The following is an 18,552-nucleotide window of genomic DNA, read 5'->3' on the forward strand; positions in this document are numbered from 1 at the left end:
AGGCTCGATTCCGGAACCCGAGCCTTAAATCACTTTGGTTGAAAGAGGGAAAATCAAAATTCTTGAGGGAGATGAAAGAACCAAGGCTCTTGAGGAATATAGCAAAAAACATGAGTGAGAAATGGAGAACTTCAAGATCTTGTCATGGATCTTCTCCTCCGTTGAGACAAGAATCAACACCAATATTATAAAGTTCAAAAAAGGCATATCAAGCATGGGAGTACCTTGAGAAGATGTACAATTCTAGGAACTTGTCCCATAAGTATTACCTCCAAAAGAGGGCGTTAACCTTTCTTCAAAGAGAAATGACTATAAGGGAGTATTTTGCCGAACTCTCTTCCATTTGGGATGAGCTTGCTATGCTCGAACCAAAGTAGAGTGGAGAAGCCATAGAGCTTCGTCATAAACAATTAGAAGAAGATCAATTTTTTAACTTTTTGAATGGACTAAGGCCCGAGTTTGAGCAAATTAGATTTTCTCTTCTATCTTCCTTTACCTCTCTTGAAGACGTCATCACAAAATTAAGTGGAGAGGAAACTCGTATGGGCATTAGCAGGCAAAATTCAAGTGTTCTTGCAATGCCTACAAATAAAAAAGAGTGTGATGGGGCTAATGCCGTTTCTAGGCCCGAAAAAAACTTAAGGACATATAAACCTCCTCATTTTAAAAATCAAAATCAATGATCCAATGGTGGACAAGGCGGGAGAAAGGACTATAGAAAAATTGTGTGTCACTTTTACAAGAAACAAGGAAACATCAAACCGGTTTGTCCTAAGTGGAAGAAATTATTGACTATGACAACCACATCCCAACCACAAAAAGAAGAAAATACATCTACTTCCACAAATGGAGCCTTCTCTCTAAATCAAATTATGGAAGCCTTTCAACATTTTCTTAAGGGAGTCATTTTCGGTGCCGCCATATCTACTCCTTCCCCTTTAGGTAAAACTTCTTGGCTTTTAGACTCGGGTGCTTCATTTCATATGTCTCCAAACATCTCTTCTCTTTCCGAATATTCTCAAAATTTGTCACCATCTTTTGTTTCAACTGCGGATGACACTTCTCTTGAAATTAAGGGGATTGAAAACTTTGAAGCCAAAAATTTCTTTATTCTCAAAATTAGATTTATACCAAAATTAAATTTAAAACCACTAAAACTTTTCTTATATCCCAAAGCATTCCAAAAAATTTTTGGGCCGAGGTAGCTTTTGCATCCGTTTATCTTATTAATCGTCTTCTATCCAAAAATTTAGATAAAATATTTCCTTTTGAGACTCTATATGGAAAAGAACCCGATTATAATAGATTGAGAGTTTTTAGTTGTAAGTGTTTTGTCCTTACGGATAAAAATGATAAACTCTCACAAAAAGTCATTCCTTGTGCTTTTCTTGGCTATTCCGAAACCTAAAAAGGATTTCGATGTTATGATACTAAGAATGATAAGTTATATGTCTCAAGGAATATGACGTTTTTGGAAAATGATAGTAGTTTTGAAAAGAATGAATCCCACTTTGAAAATGCTGACTATTCCTTTATATTTGATTTATTATCTAAAGATGATGATATCTCTAGTGATGATGAATTAAGATATGATAGTGACAAAGAATTGGTTGAAAACAACAATGATTTTAATTCTCCTACCTCTCAAAAAGAAAATATAACTAGAGACCCTATCACCTATACTCATAGAGATAGAAGTACCTTTAGAAGTGCTATTGAACAATACAGTGAACCTAGCGAATCTATCTCCACACATGATACAAATTCTAGAAGAACCAAAAGAACTAGAAAATTTCCTTCTAGATTCGTATCTTTTGATTCTTTCTCCCCTAAATATCGGGCTTGTTTAAGTGCCATTTAATCATATTTCAAACCAGTTTTTTTTTGAAGAGGCCAACAAATGTGTCGAATGAAGAGAAGCCATAGAGAGTGAACTCAAAGCGCTTAGGAAAGCTAACACTTGGGAATTTCAAACGCTTCCCAATGAAAAGAAAACTATAGGATGCCGATGAGTGTTCAAAGTCAAAACCAAGAGTGATGGATCTCTTGAGAAGTATAAAGCCTGCTTAGTGGCTAAAGGGTATAGTCAAGAATATGGGATTGACTATGAAGAGACATTTACTCCAATAGCATGTATGGTTACTGTCAGATGTCTCATTACCATCGCTTCAATTAGAAAATAGAATATTTTTCAAATGGACGTCAAAAATGCCATTTTAAATGGAGATCTTAATGAAGAAGTCTATCTTGACTTCAAAATGTGAAATGTGAGACTTAGGATTTCTGACATATTTTTTGCGAATTGAGGTTGCCTATTCTCACATAGGCTATTTTTTGTCTCAAACTAAACTTGCTTGTAAGATTCTTGACAGATCAAGAATCACAGATGACAAGGTCTGTGAAACTCTTGAAATAGTGGGTTCGAAGATGAAGATTGATGATGGGATTCTCCTAAAAGATCCGACACCTTACAGACAATTGGTTGGATCTCTAACGTATCTCAGCATTTCTAGGCCAGATATCTCTTATGCAGTACATGTTGCTAGTCAATTTCAACATGCACCTACTACGGTTCATATGAGCGCCATTCTCCGCATCATCAGATACATAAAGTGTAAACAAAGGGGTATTTCTATCTTCTTCTGAATTGAATTTAATTGCTTATATTGACTTTGATTGGAGAGGTGACCCGAATAACCGTCACTCTACCACTGGTTTTTGCATCTTTTTAGGAGAATCTTTAATTTCTTGGAGATGCAAGAAACAACATAAGGTCTCACTTTCATCCACAGAAGCCGAATATAGAGCCATGACATCTACTATCATGGAGATTGTTTGGATTCGTAGCTTGCTGAAAGATATGAATATTCAAGTTCAAAGGCCCACAAAACTGTGATGTGATAATAAAAGTGCAATTTACATTGTCAAAAATCACATATTTCATGAGCGTACGAAGCATATTGAGATGGACTGTCACTATGTTCGTGAAGAATACTTAAGAAGAACCATAGACCTTTCACATGTTATATCAGAATATCAACTGGCAAACTTCTTCACCAAAGCGTTGTGCTCTTCAAGATTTAACTTCCTTCTTGGCAAACTTTCGGTTATGTCATCCTAAGTTTGAGGGGGGGGTGTTAAAATGTAATATTCTTTATATATATATATTCATATATATATATATAGAGAGAGATACATTTACATATATATATATGTATCTATCTAAGTATATATATATATATATATATATATATATATATTTTCAAACCCCGATAAAGGGTATTTCGGTCATTTCCCAATTTGCGCATATTCTCATTTGAGAATATGATTGTATTTTTCTTGTTTTTATTTCTTTTAGTTTTTCTTTTTTGTTATTGATGTAACATGGGGGGGCTCTCAACATATACGTTGGAGCCCCCTCCAACGGTTATAGTTATAACCGTTGGAGGGGCTCCAACGTATATGTTGGAGCCCCCCACTCCTCCAATATGTATATATAGGGGTGATCCCCTTCAAGCTTGAACAAGTTTTTTTGTAAAGCCCCCTTTGGGATTCAATATATTGAAATTCTTTTTTTATGCCCTTGTGCATGTGTATCCGTGCCTTTGTGCACTTGTGAGTTCTCCTTGTGCCTTTGTGCTCACTTCTTGTTTCCTAATTTGTGTTTACACACGAATTCTCTCTTTTATAGAGATTTTTACACATGTAACTTTAATACGTACAAAACATTTATATATAAGTACCCCAGGCACATTTCGCATCGTATCTCTGGTACCATATGTAATACATCTACTTATGACCTAAGTCTTAGCATTTCCTACCTTAAAATCTCATATATGCGAGAATCACAGGTGGCTTGAACTCCTAAGTCACTAAGCATCAATGCAGTTTTAAAATTTCATGAGCAAGAGTTGCAGATAGCATAACACTAAGCATCAATGCAGTTTTAAAATTTCATATGAACAAGAGTTGCAGATAGCATAACACTAAGCATTAATGCAGTTTTAAATTTTCATATGACCAAGAGTTGCAGATAACCTAACACTAAGCATCAATGCAGTTTTAAAATTTCATATGACCAAGAGTTGCAGATAACATAACACTAAGCATCAACGCAGTTTTAAAATTTCATATGAGCAAGAGTTGTAATTAGCATAATACTAAGCATCAATGCAGTTTTAAAATTTCATATGAGCAAGAGTTGCCGATTAGGATGTCTGGTGCTCGTGTTCTGCATTCTTGACAGATGATGCTATGGGTTTTACAGAAACAACAAAACTTACACTCCAAGATATTTGTAGAATTTTTAGCAAAATTTCAAAATGCATTAACAGCTTCGTATTTTTGGTTTCCAATGGTTCCAATATAAATTGCCTATGCTGAACAAAGACTATCTCGACCCTATTACAACAGTGAAGGAAAATAAATGCTTTGAAATGTGAACTCTTCTAGATCCAAAGTGTACAGGGATTGTCTGAATATACATACATCTGCAGGTATAGACCAAGGTTGTTAAATGCGATGAGGCGAAGCGAGGCGTTGAGCATGTTATGAAGCGAGGTGTTGGAGCGTAAGCTTCATGATCAAAATAATAAAATAAGGTTCAAGACCATTGTCCTCTCACACATACCATCAAACACTTGGCGTGCGTATCCCAAAGTTCCACCTTTCACATACATATCTATGAGTGAATTACTCAAGAAAACACTCAGCTTAATGCCGTTCTTCTCGATGTACCTGTGCACCCATTTCCCGACCTCCAGCGCACCCAATTTAGCACAAGCTGAAAGAACACCAACCAACGTGACTTCATTCGGCGTCAAGCCCTCAGCTTGCATCCGCCGGAAAAGCCCGAGCGCATCCATCGACATCTCATTCTGCACTAGGCCGGTGATCATGGTGTTCCAGGTAACCAAAGACCTCTCCGCAGGCATCGACTCGAATAAAGCCCGAGCAGACCCCACGTCCTCCCTCTTCAGGAACCCAACAATCATGGTGTTCCAAGCAACAACATCTCGTTGAGGCATTTCTTCGAACAATTGGCATGCATCACCAACCCCGCCGGATTTCCAGTACATACCGATCATGGAGCTCGCGACGAAAGGGTCACAAACCAGCCCGCAACTTAGAATCCGTCCGTGGAGGGCTCTACCGAGCGGGAGATCCGCAAGCGCCGCGCAGGCCTTGACGACGAAGGGGAAGGTGAGGTGGTCGGGCGCGACTTGGGATCTCTGCATCAGGGCATAGTAACTAGGGCTAGGATCATCGCCACATAGAGCAGAACAACCGCTGTCATCACGTGGTAGAAGTCTGTTGCCATGATCATCCTGGGTCCGGTGGTTTTTTGGGTATCAGAGTGGTTTTTCGGCGGTGGATTTTGGCGGGAAAGCGGTGGTTTGTAGGGACTACACAAATGAAGAAACGGTGCCATGGTGTGTATGCTTTAGAAGCGAAGCACGTTTCGACTTGAGGCGTGTGCTTCACATGAGTGAAGTGTGCGTTTCAAGCCTGAAACGCCTCAGTACCTTGAGCGTGCGCTTCGCCTCTGAGGCGTACGCTTCAGGTACTGAGGCGCGTACGCCTCTCACAACACTGGTATAGACTAACTGCTTACGCAATAGTGTAATGCAAATCATGGAGGTGAAAATGTTGCATGTAAAACTCTATTAGGAATTCGTTAATATTGCAACACCAAATTTTGTTTTCTAAGCAAATAAAACAAATACCGACCAAAATTACAAGTTGTTGTGTAAAAACCTGAGAAAAAAATTGTATCAGACTCGGGTTGGATCTGGATCCGACCCGGATCCAGAGCCAGGTCAACCCTAACACGCCCTTCCCCCGTGCCCTTTATAAACACCCCCGCAGGGGGAGGGGGTATTTTCTTTACACAGAAAACACAGACCCCCCTGCGTCTCCCGCCTCTCTCCCCCTCGACAGCTTCGACCCTTGACTCCTCTCGACCTCGACTCGCTGGAGCGGCCACAACCTTGCCCCTGCCTGTCACTCTTTTTCTGGCTTGTAGGTAGGGGCGACATCCCTACTGCCTGTGTATTTTCGATAGGCATGTTAAGATATACATATACGTGTGTGTGTGTGTGTGTGTGTATATATATATATATGTGTGTGTGTGTGTGTGTGTGTGTGTGTGTGTGTGTGTGTGTGTGTGTGTGTGTTTATTGTTAAGCGAAATACCCATTAGGGGTATTTCGGTCTTTTCTCTGTAATAGGTGTCAGCCCATTAGGGGCTGACATTTCTGTATTTTATTTTATGTATTTATTTTTTCTTTTTCCTTTTTCGCCTTTTGTCTTTTTCAGATTTGATGGGACAGCTCCATATAGTTGTTGGAGCTGCCCCAACAGCTATATTTATGACCATTGGGTACAGCCCCAACAACCATATGGAGTTGCACCCTATTGGCTCCATTGTATTAAATATTGGCCTCTTGTGGCCTTGTATTCCCAACTCATTCTTGAGTGCTTCTATGCAATAACAAGTTTGTAGACCCTTGTCTGGGTGGTTTCGTGATTCAATCAAGTATTTTTACTTGATTGAAATTGTATTCTTGCATGTGTAACGGATTCAATCCACTTCATTATATGGTATCAAAGCTTTGGCGGTCCAAAGGCAAGTTTTTTGAAGAAAGTTCGTGACAATATCAAGAGGAGAATCGTACACTTAGGGGATTCAACAAATCGAGGATTGTTGCATCGGGAAACGTGCCATCTCTCAAATAAGTCTTGTATTTCACTCTTTTTTCTTTTTTCTTTGTTCTCTACCCTTTCTCTTAGCCTTGTAAGGAAATGGAGAATGAAAGAGAAGTAATGGTCTCCATTCCCGTACGCCTAAACGATACAAACTATGTGATGTGGGCATCCATAGTTAAACACAAAATATGGGAAAAGGGATTATAGGGTTTGGTGGACGGTACCGAAAGAGAACCCAAGCTCATTCTTACGAAAATTGAGAATGGGAAAGATGTTGCTCTTCAAGGAGAGGAAATGGGTAAAGCCGTTTCCGATTATGAGAAAAAATAAAAAGAGTGGAGGATGGGCCACTATAAAATATTTGGATGACTCATCAATAGTGTAGACATCCACAAATGTTCTAGCTTAGCGAAATCAAATTTCGCTAGTGATGCATGAAAATATCTTAAAGACATGTATAGTCTTAAAGATATTGCACACATATGCAATGTCCAAAACAAGGTGAGAACCATGACCCAAGGAGAAATGAATATTAGAGAATATTACAATACACTTTCTCTCCTTTGGGATGAATTGACTCTTCTTGAGCCAAAATGACATTGTCCTTAAGATGTAGAACTTTGTGAAAATCAAATTAAAACAGAGCATTTCTACCAATTTGTGAATGGGCTTAGGCCTGAATTTGAGGAAACTAAATTGGCTCTCCTTCATAGAGGAGGTATGCCATCCATAGTCGAAACTCTTGAAGAATTGACTATGGAAGAAAATAGATTGAAGAAGTCATTCGTTTCAAAGGATGAAGAAACCGTGCTTGCTATGTCAAAGCCCGATAATCATACTAGGAGTTATAAACCTCTTCACTTTGTGAAAAATGAGAATGGGAGAAATCCTAACTATAAGAGAAATGACAAAAAAGGTGGCAAAATCTTATGCTATCATTGTTATGAACCGGGACACATCAAGCCATTTTGTGTAAAATGAAAGAAAGAATATCACCGAGATGATAAGAGAGTTGCTTCGGTGGAAATGAATGATGTTGACGACTCCAAATGCATTGGCTCATTTTCTTTAGCTCAATTAATGGAGGCGCTACAACCAATGTTCAAAACTCAGGCTTCTTCCTTGTCGGGGGCGGCCGTATTCACAAGTGGTGACCCTGGTAAGACTTCTTGGATCTTGGACTCCGGTGCCTCTTTTCATATGACTCCAAATGAGTCAATATTATCCGAATGTCATTCTAACTCAAATGATTCTTATGTTTCAACCGTCGACGGAACATCCTTAAAAATCAAAAGTTTTGGAATCTCTAAAAAACAATCAAACTTTCACATACCAAATATTAGGGTTGTGCCAAAATTTAATTTTAACCTTTTATTGGTTTCACAAATTACGGATCATGGTTGTAAAGTTTTTATTCTCTTCTAATGATTGTTTAATATAAGATCTCCAGTCCGGGAAGTCGATTTGGCAAGGCCATAGAAGAGGAGATCTCTATGTAATGCACAATCTTGAGTTATCAAAATAATCTTTTTGTAATTTTGTGGAAAAGAAATATAGAAAATTGGCACAAAAGACTAGGACATCATAGTGGGACCAAATTACACTTGTTTCCATTTCTTACTTATTATAAAGAAAAGAATTTGGTTTGTGAAGATTGCATTCTTGGCAAAATGAAAGCTTTACCCTTTGGGGAAAGACAATTTATATCCAAAAATCCATTTGAGTTAGTACATTCGGATGTATGGAGACCGACTCCAGTTATATCTAAAGGCGGGGTATCTTACTATGTTATATTTATAGATGATTGTAGTAGACATTCTTGGATCTTTTTTCTTAAGCAAAAGTCAGAAGTATTTGATTGTTTTAAAAGATTTTTCTACTACGTAAAGACTCAATTCAAAACCAATATTCAAATTTTTAGATCCGATTCTGGGGGAAATTTGTATTAAAAGAATTTAAAAATTTTCTTGATTCAAATGACATCATTCATCAAAAATCTTGCCCTTACACTCTTCAACAAAATGGACTAACTGAAAGAAAGCATAGACATATTGTTGAGACCACTAGAACACTTCTTGTATCAAGAAATGTTTCAAAAATGTTTTGGGTCGAAACTGCTCTTAAAATTTCCCCCGATTATAAAAGATTGAGAGTCTTTGGATGTAAGTGTTTTGTTCTTACCCATAAGAACGACAAACTTTCCCCAAAAGCAATCCCTTGTATTTTTTTGGGTTATGTCGAAAATCAAAAGGAATATAGATGTTATGACAGGAAAATGAACAAATTATATGTTTCACGAAATGTTACATTTCTTGAAAATGAAGATGGTTTTAGCAAGGAAAAAATCCAAGAAAACTATGATTATTCGTTTCTTTTTTATCTAATCAATGAACATGAAGGGTATAAAAATCTTCATAATGAGCATGAGAGTGAACATGAAGACTCTCATGATGCAAGTGAAAATATAGACAACAATCTTAACAATATCGACCCATCCCATAGTAACATACAAACATATACTAGGCGGACCGAAGGGAACCCATCTTGTGCTTTAGAAAGATATTCTCAAAATCAAGATATTGATTCTGCTAGTATTAGAAAATCGGTAAGAATTTCAAAAGCCCCTAGTAGATTTGTATCATATGATTCCTTTGAACCAAGATATCGAGCATGCTTAATGGTCATACACTCATATTCTGAACCACCATCCTACTATGAAGCTAAAAATCATCAAGAATGGATTAAATCCATGAACGATGAATTAAAAGCATTAGAAAAGGCGAAAACTTGAAAAATTCAAACATTACCTAAAGGAAGGAAAACTATAGGATGTAAATGGGTTTACAAAATTAAAACCAAATGGGATAGGACATTGAAAAGATATAAAGCTAGACTAGTAGCTAAGGGATACAATCAATAATATGGAATTGACTATGATGAGACATTTGCCCCAGTTGCTCGAATGACGACTGTCAAAACTCTCATCTCTATAGCATTAATCCAAAAATGGCCAATTTTTCAAATGGATGTGAAAAATACCTTTTTAAATGGTAATCTGGATGAGGAGGTCTACATGGATCCTCCACCAGGTTTGAATTTAGCACATGGGAAAACTCTTCATCTACAAAAAACCTTGTATGGGTTAAAACAAGCTCCCAAAGCTTGGTATGATAGATTTAGTAATCTGACGACTCAACTGCATTTTAAATCTTGTTTTACTGACACTGCATTGTTTGTTAAGTCTTTCAATGCAGGGATGGTTATACTGCTGTTTTACGTAGATGATATGATAATCACATGAGGTGATAAGCAGAGAGTAAATCATATCAAAGATGTGCTTAAAGACAACTTTGATATGACAAATCTTGGTTTTTTACGGTATTTCCTTGGAATTGAAATAGCTTACTCACCTCGTGGTTATTTTTTGTCACAAACTAAGTATGCCGCAAAGATCATAGAAAGATCAGGACTCTCAGATGAAAAACGAGTTGACACTCTAGAGGTCATAAATGTAAAAATGAAAAAGGATGATGAAGAACCTCTGCAAGATCCAACCCCATACAGACAAATGATTGGAGCTTTGTCCTACCTTTTTATTACTCATCCTGATATCTCTCATGCTATTCATTCTGCCAGTCAATTTCAGCATTCTCCCACTAGAGTACATATGAGTGTTGTAATGAGAATTATTAGATATATTAAGAATTCTATAAGTCATGGATTGTTTTTATCATATTCTTTCTCATTAGAAGTCATTGCATACTCAGATTTTGACTGGGGAGGAGATATAAATGATAAACACTCAACTACTGGTTTGTGTGTTTTTGTAGGTGACTCCCTAATCTCCTGGCGATGCAAGAAGCAACAAAAGGTGTCTCTCTCCTCAACTGAAGCTGAGTATCATGCCATGACAATGACTACATCTGAGTTAGTATGGTTGCGACAACTACTAGAGGATTTGAGAATTCACACCACAGAACTTTCCAGATTATGCTGTGACAACAGGAGTGTTGTATATATCGCGAACAATCATACGTTTCATGAGAAGACAAAACACATTGAAATAGATTGCCACTATGTTCGGGAATAATTTCTGCGGAAGACTATCACATTGCCTTATGTTCCATAAGATTAACAACTTGCGGACTTCTTCACCAAATCACTTCCTTCACCCAGATTTCACTTTCTACTTGGCAAACTCTCGGTTGTTGCACCATGAGTTTGAGGGGGGGTGTTAAGATATACATATACGTGTGTGTATATATATATACATATACATATACGTATATGTATGTGTTTATTGTTAACCGAAATACCCATTAAGGGTATTTCGTTTTTTTCTCTGTAATAGGTGTTAGCCCATTAGGGGCTGACATTTCTGTATTTTATTTCATGTATTTATTTTTTGTCTTTTTCCTATTTCGCCTTTTGTCTTTTTCAGATTTGATGGGACAACTCCATATAGTTGTTGGAGTTGCCCCAACAGCTATATTTGTAACCGTTGGGTGCAGCCCCAACAGCCATATGAAGCTGCACCCTATTGGCTCTATTGTATTATATATTGGCCTCTTGTGGCCTTGTATTCCCAACTCATTCTTGAGTGCTTCTATGCAATACCAAGTTTGTTGACCCTTGTGTGGGTGGTTTTGTGATTCAATCAAGTATTTTTACTTGATTGAAAGTGTATTCTTGCATGTGTATCGGATTCAATCCACTTCATTACAAGGCAGGGGCTTCGCCCCTACCTCCACTACCTCCCTCCCCGCTTTCTCCGTTTTGGGCCAGGATCAGCTCGGCTGGTCGGGCCGTTGTCGCGCTAAAATGTGTATATGCTTACGCTTACTCTTGAAGGCGCAGATTTGCGCATCCTTGCCTAGTCTTTTTAAAAAGGGATTTCATGCAAGATTTAAATATTTAAAATATTTGTTGTTTCGAAAGACAAAAATCAAACTTTTGGCGGTTGCTCATTTGCGATGAAGTCTTTCCCTCAACCCCGCGTAACCCTAAGAGTTACGTACGGTCATTCGTTTTGATATTTGATAATGACCCAAAATTACAGGACGTTGAGATTTTCTAAATAGAGTTGGGGTTACTTACATAAATGCAACCTCGCAGGACGCTCAAGAGCATAACTTGTTTCTGTTCTCTTTCTAAAAAGATGCGGGTTTGCGCTTGTGCACTACAGTTCTTTAAAGAGGGGATTCCTTGCACAAATCCAGCTTTTCAAACGCGTAGTTTTTGCAAAGTTAAGTTTGAAAGTCTTTCAGGTTGCGAAATCACAACTAAGCCTTCCCAAGTCGGCGCATTTGGGAGAAGTGTTTTACAATTTCGGTTTGAGTTTCCGATCCAATTTGAATAACCCCGATTAGGGGCATGAGCATGTGTTTGGGTGCGGTTCTATTGAGAGACTCATACCCCGTTTATCAAAACCAGTATCGCGAGACATGCGCAACATGCATATACTGCGATAGACGGATGAGAGATCTGTGGCGATCTCGTTTCGTGTGAGTTGCACAAAGTTATATCCATGGTTTGAAAGATAAATCATGTCAAAATAAGATAATTGGTTACAAAATATTCTATTTATGCTCTTTTTTCAAAGGTTGCGGATTTGCGCATGGGCACTAAAATTCTTAAGAAAAAGATTTTTTTTCGTGAATCCAGCTTCCCAAAATGCACAGTTTTGCAAAGTAAGGTTTAAGGGCCTATAGGTTGCGAAATAACAACTAAGTTTTCCCAAGTCGGCACATTTGAGAGGTGTTTTACAATTGCGGTTTGTGATTCTGATACAACTCGGATAACCTGTATTAGAGGCATGGGCATGAGTTTGGGTGGGGTTTCTGCTGAGAAGCTGGTATCGTAAACAGTACTGCAAGACATGCACAACATGATGATACTGCGATAAATTGGATAAGAGACTCGTGGTGATCTCATATCGTGCAATTTGCACAATGTTGTTCAAGTGGTATAAAAGACTTTATCTTGTCAAACTAAATATTTGTTGCATCGTTTCTTTTCCAAAACAATGGAGTTGGGTTTCTTTTGAGAAACCAATACCCCTCTTATCGTAGTCGTGCCTTTAAACATGCACAACATGTTTATGCTACGATGATTGGATGAGAGGTTCGTGTAACCTCGAAGCGTGCGAATGACACTTTATGAAGATCAATTACATAGTGATGTTTCGCCTTCACAGGCAAGATGCTCATGTCGGTTTAAAGGACCAGAGTATGTCAAAGGTAAACTAAAATAATTGCAGCGTTTCTTTCACAACACATTAAAGTTGGGGTTTCTTTATGAGAAACTTATACCTCTTTCATCATAGCCGTGGTTTTAGACAGGTACGATATGTTTGTACTACGATGAGTAGGATCAGAGGTCTGTGGTAACCTCGAAATGTGCAATAAGCACTTTGTTGAAAATCACATAAATGGTGATGATTCGCCTTCACATGCAAGATGCTCAAGTTGGTTTGAAAGACCATAGCATGTAGAATGGGTCTTCAGTTAAATAACACCTGACTCACCCATTCGCCCCGTTGTTTTTCGTTAAGAGAGAGGACGAGATTGTATAAAAACTTTGATGGACAGGTTGTTAACAACCACCCCTCGGGCAAATGACTCAGCGTCCCCAATCATCGGAGTTAGGGGACAAGACTACCGAAAATTATCCTAGGTGGTAAATCTAACAGACTTCTGCAAAAGTTGGGTGCATCATTTGCTACGTATGCCTATATGGGGAATTCTCTCTCAGTCACTGATCGTTCATTTAGGAGCGGACTCAGTTAGGTATCCGGGGTATCTAAAATACATGGCATAATAAACCCCCAGATTAGTCTTAGTTGTTTCTACGTTTCGTGTCTTGTGCGTACCTGCATGCTAGCTAATATCGAAACAAAGTTATCCTGCTCACATTACTTGTTGAATCTAGATCTGTTCATATTATTTGTCAAAGCTAGATTAGATCACATAACTGTTGAATCTAGATTAGTTCATATTACTTGTCAAATCTAGATTTGTTCACGTTAACTTGTTGAATTGCGTCTCATGAATGAATTTGATTCATATATTAGCCTTATTCACATTACTTGCTGAATTGCGTATTATATATGAATTTGATGCATATGTTAGCTTTATTCATTGAATTGCATGACCTGTATGAATTAAATGTTTTTGCTTAAATTTGATCTATATTGTCTTACTTGTACACCTACTAGTTTTTCATGAAACTGACCAATTTTATGGGTATAGGTGATGATTAGGTCGGTACAACAAACAATGGCACGATGACGTGATGGTATCAAGATGAGACTTTCACGTTTCGTTCATGAGGACATTTCTGTAATTTTGCATAAATGTTTCTTTGAAAATTTCTCTTTTGTATAAATTCTAAATTACTAAAATTGCATTTCATGATCTATTGGGTTTTGAATGTACAAAGTTTCAAATCCGTTGTTTAAAGGAAAAGGTTTTGCAAGTAATGTACCCAAGGTCCGTTGACTTGTTGTTTCAAAAATATCATTTTCTGCTGAATTACTATTTAAAACTCTGATAAACGAATGATTTCAAGGCTTTCAAAATTTTTCTAAAAGTTATAAGTCGGAGATTTTTGGGGCGTTACATGTTGGGTAATCCATAGTGACTGCATAAAAACGTAAGTATGAACCATCATGATTGGCTTTACAACGAAATGCAGAAAGAGCACTTCCTAGTTGTTTAACAGCCATGTCTTAACCTAGAATTTGTCATAATAGAAAATTTCTAGTAATGACCTGACCCAAGAACACTTACACGATTGTTTTTGGTTGTTGTGTGAATCCTTGATACACATCATACAACCTTGGAACAATGAACACAACAAATCCATAGAAATCCTACCTTATGTGATAACTCGTGTACGCCCAGGTTCCCTTCTTGACAGCAGCACCTTTGATAGCAACCTCCTCAGGGTCGTGTAGGGGAGAGTGAGGCGAAAGAGAACGGGTGATGGGTTTATGGGAGAGGGAAGACTGAGTGCATGATAGAGGTTTTATGGGTTTACAAGAGAGAGAGAGAGAGAGAGAGAGAGAGATCATGAGAGAGGGAGTTAGAGAGGAATGGGGAGAGCGAGTGAGGAGGGATGAGAGATTGTGAGAGAGAGGGCCCGTAGGTGAGAGGGGGATAAAAAAAATATCCTGAGAGGGAGAGAAGAAAGGGAAGTTAGAGACAAATTGGTGTTTCAGTTTCCCCCTTTTTGTCTCTAACATGTCGTGAATGAGGAACTCCGCTAGTGGTTTTTTCCCCTTTTAGTTGTATATGTTTTTTTTGTCCAGCTGGGTTCAGCAGAGACCCCACCCAAGCACTATACCATTTCGGTTCGAACATGCAACGCCCCAACACGTGATGGCGTTCACTAACAGCTCCTACCAAGCAAGAGTCACAAATTGGTTTTTTCTTCATGGGTAATTGGATATATTCAACGAGGATCCAAGATCCATTTATGTTTTTGAATCCATATTAGGACTATTCGGGTCCGAACAAAAATCTAGATTTTCTGGGACTCGAATTAGAAGATCCCAAAAATCCGAGATCTGATTAAGATATCGTGGACCCAATACCAATGATCCAAATAGGATATTAAGAATCCAATATCAAAGACCCAAATAAAATGTCATGGATCCAATATCAAAATCCAAATGAACTATCACAATTCCAATATAAAAATCCAATTAAAATGTCGGAGATCCGAATAAAACATGTGGGATCTAATATCATATCTCCAAATAAGATATCAGGGATCCGATATCGAAGATCCAAATAAAATATCTGATATCCAATAAAAATCAAATTAAAAAATAAAAATACCCCCATATAACATTTCAGCTATAAAAATTCAAGTTTATTCATGTAACAAAATTCACAAGCATTACAGGCATAGCAATGGCGCACTCAAATAATGAGTGAAAACCGATTGAAAATGGAGTGCAACCATTGCCATAATATTTTTGTTTATATAATATGAAAATATGAGTCTTGTGGCATGTTCTTAATTGCAAGATATTTAATATTTTGCATTGTTCTTATGAGATATGCATGCAATATTATCTATGATTCTATATTAGTTGAAGTTTGATGATGTCTTATGCGGCTCATAGAGACATAAATGCTTCATATGTGTTTTTATGGTTGTATTTTGTGCAATTCATCGTTGTTTCATGTGATGTGATTTTTTTTTTTGAATTTTTTGCTATTTTTTCTGAGTTTTCTTGTTTTTTTTGGATTTTTTGAAAAATTATGATACATCTACAATACAATATGGTGTTACTATGGTCCTGACCAATACGGGTAACGATACAATACTTACATCCTTGCCTTTCCTATCTTCTTTTCTCCTGTATCTTATTCGTGCTTAGCTCTTGGTCAAGGTGCTTTCTTTTCAAGTCTTTAAATTTATGAATTACAATTTCTTTACATAAAAAGATGATCTTGAATGTTTGAATGATATGCAACAATGTTACTGCCATCTTTTGCAGGGTCCCCTTATATTTTTCTACTTTTTCTTTTGTTTACTATAGTAAACTTTTCTTATTCTTTGAAAAACAAACTTGGTTCATTATGGTGCATATGATGAACTTAAAGCATATTGGTAATGATTCTTGGAATGTGACACGAACATTAAAATATACTGTTCATATGTATTTTCAGGAGTTTCTTGGGAAAGCTTTAGTATTGAAGTCAATGCCAAGGGTTATGGTTTTGAACCAAGTGATACCCCTAGAACTGATAGATCGGTGAGTGAGTTCATCTTCCTCCTGTTTATAATTCATCATTTTGCTCACATAGAGACAACAGAAGCCTGCAATGTTGCTCAAGATTTGACAAATTAACCAGAACCAACTTGCTATTTCCTAAACATATCTAAGATAAAAATATCTATTCCACTGAGCTGACCTATCAACAACTCCAAGCCGGCTCTTTGTAAGTTTATCTGAGAACTGGTTATACTTTTAGATCAGAATTTTTGAAAGAATTGGCATTCACCTTATTAGGTTTCGTTCAGATTGCTACTTATAGATCTGAATTTATGTTGGAATAAGTATGATTCTGCCTACACTTGCAAATGGATATGATGGACAGGGAGACACATCCAGCCCATTTCAAGCCCTATTTGTGAATCAATAATTTCAGACTGGGCAGAGCTCTGACCATGGACTGAAATGGGTCTAACTAATATTGTAGATCTGTACAGTTTGTGTCAGGATACTGATCGAGTTCAGAACACATCTGGCTGGTCTGTATAAATCTGGTTTGTAAATGAGTACATTGAACGGTTGAATCTGGGGTGAAACCCAGCAAAGGGCATAAACAGGTTGGATTAGGTCAAATATGGGCATATTTTGGACTCAGATGCAATTGGATTTGGCCTAATTGGATTGGATTTTAGATGTAGGAGAATTTCCACCAAACCTGAATCCAGATAGGCGTTTGCACTGATCAGATGCAGTTTTATGGGTACAAAGATCAGATATTGATCAGCTTTGGGTTTCTATACACAATCCATATTCAATTTTCTGTTGGATCCAAATGTCTTCACTGTAATCTGACCAAATGGATTTATGTTCGAGTGAATTGGAACCAAATCTGAACCGATGATATCAAGTCTAGCTACAAAGGAGGAAAGGAAAAGAGGTAAGGATGAGAATGTGCGTTGAGGAAAGATTTTGTAGGTATCCTTTGAATACTTTGACGAGAATGACTGCTGCATGTCACTTTTCTGGGAAAGTGTTTTCTGTTAGGGAAGGTATGCTTTTCCATTAGTATCATGACTGGGAGGGTCTATACAATGTTTGAAATTGTTGGTGCGGGGAACTAGTAGAAAAAAGTAGCTTCTAAAAATCTGCCACAATCAACATCAATGGTTTTTCCTCTTTTTCTTTTCTTTTCCCTGATTCAAGACAAAACTATAGCACTTCCTTTGCCTCGGAAAAATAAGGCAATGCTTGATAGAGAGCTATTACTTCATTGTTCTGCAGTTTTTTTTTCTTTTACTAATAACTGGGGTTCCAGTTGTTTGGTAGGATCAGTTAGTGCACATGTGTTGGGACGTTTCAGGTTCAAATCCCATTGGTATGGTTGTATAACTGGTGGGGGTCTGCCTAACCCCAGCTTGCCTATAAAAAAAAAAAGTATGATGTGAGTGAGAATACGGCTTGTAGCATGTGAGAACCTTGGACATTCTATTTCTGACGTATTTTATTGACAAGGTAGGTTTTGAGGAACATCGAATTGGGTCTAGCAGCTCTCTGCAGAGAAAAGGGACCAGCTTATGACCGGATTGTGCTGAATGCCGGAATGGTAGACCACCTGCTGGGTTGTGCTGGTGCAGAGGATCCTGTGTCAGCGATGGACCGAGCTAGAGAAGCAATTGACAGCGGCAAGGCTTTGAAGAGATTAATGGCATACATAAAGGCCACTCACAAAATGATCACATGACCTTTTTTTTTTTTGTTTCCTTTTCTCACCGCCTGCATGCGTGTGTGTTTGAAGAATAATCTTATGAATCACAATAACATGTATTGTTGTCCGTGCTTGAGCTGGAAAATGTGAATTTTTTAAAGAAATAATTGTTTTTAATGATATTAATAACGTGTTGGGGGAAAAGGTCATAGGTGTTTGCTTTGTTTGCTGAATCAGGATGTCTTTGGCATGGTTCATGCAATAGGAAACACGCTTAGGATGATCACTTGGATACAAAACTTTGTTTTGATTATTTTTTCTTTTAATCATGAAATATTGATGCATTGTAAGCCATTGGTCATTAAGCAAATTATGTAGATCACATCTGTAAGGCTTAATACACAAATCA

The 18,552-nt window shown here is 37.6% G+C and overlaps 1 protein-coding gene across 3 annotated transcripts in view; it reads left to right on the forward strand.

Moving 5' to 3' along the window:
- The window catches only part of LOC149815627 (anthranilate phosphoribosyltransferase), a 96,575-nt gene extending 78,228 nt beyond the window's left edge, over positions 1 to 18,347 (forward strand). For 2 of the 3 annotated variants that reach the window (XM_089988681.1, XM_089988682.1), the window contains exons 9-10: positions 16,392 to 16,477; positions 17,955 to 18,347. In XM_089988681.1, the coding sequence (XP_089844807.1) occupies positions 16,392 to 16,477; positions 17,955 to 18,179 (311 nt within the window). In that variant the 3' untranslated portion in view covers positions 18,180 to 18,347. The remainder of the gene's footprint in view (positions 1 to 16,391; positions 16,478 to 17,954) is intronic. The other variant, XM_089988683.1, reaches the window with a different exon arrangement.
- Positions 18,348 to 18,552: the final 205 nt, after the last annotated feature.

Source organism: Nuphar pumila, chromosome 15 (genome assembly GCF_984573655.1).
Source record: "Nuphar pumila chromosome 15, dmNupPumi1.hap1.1, whole genome shotgun sequence".
In the NCBI taxonomy this organism is placed as follows: Eukaryota; Viridiplantae; Streptophyta; class Magnoliopsida; order Nymphaeales; family Nymphaeaceae; genus Nuphar; species Nuphar pumila.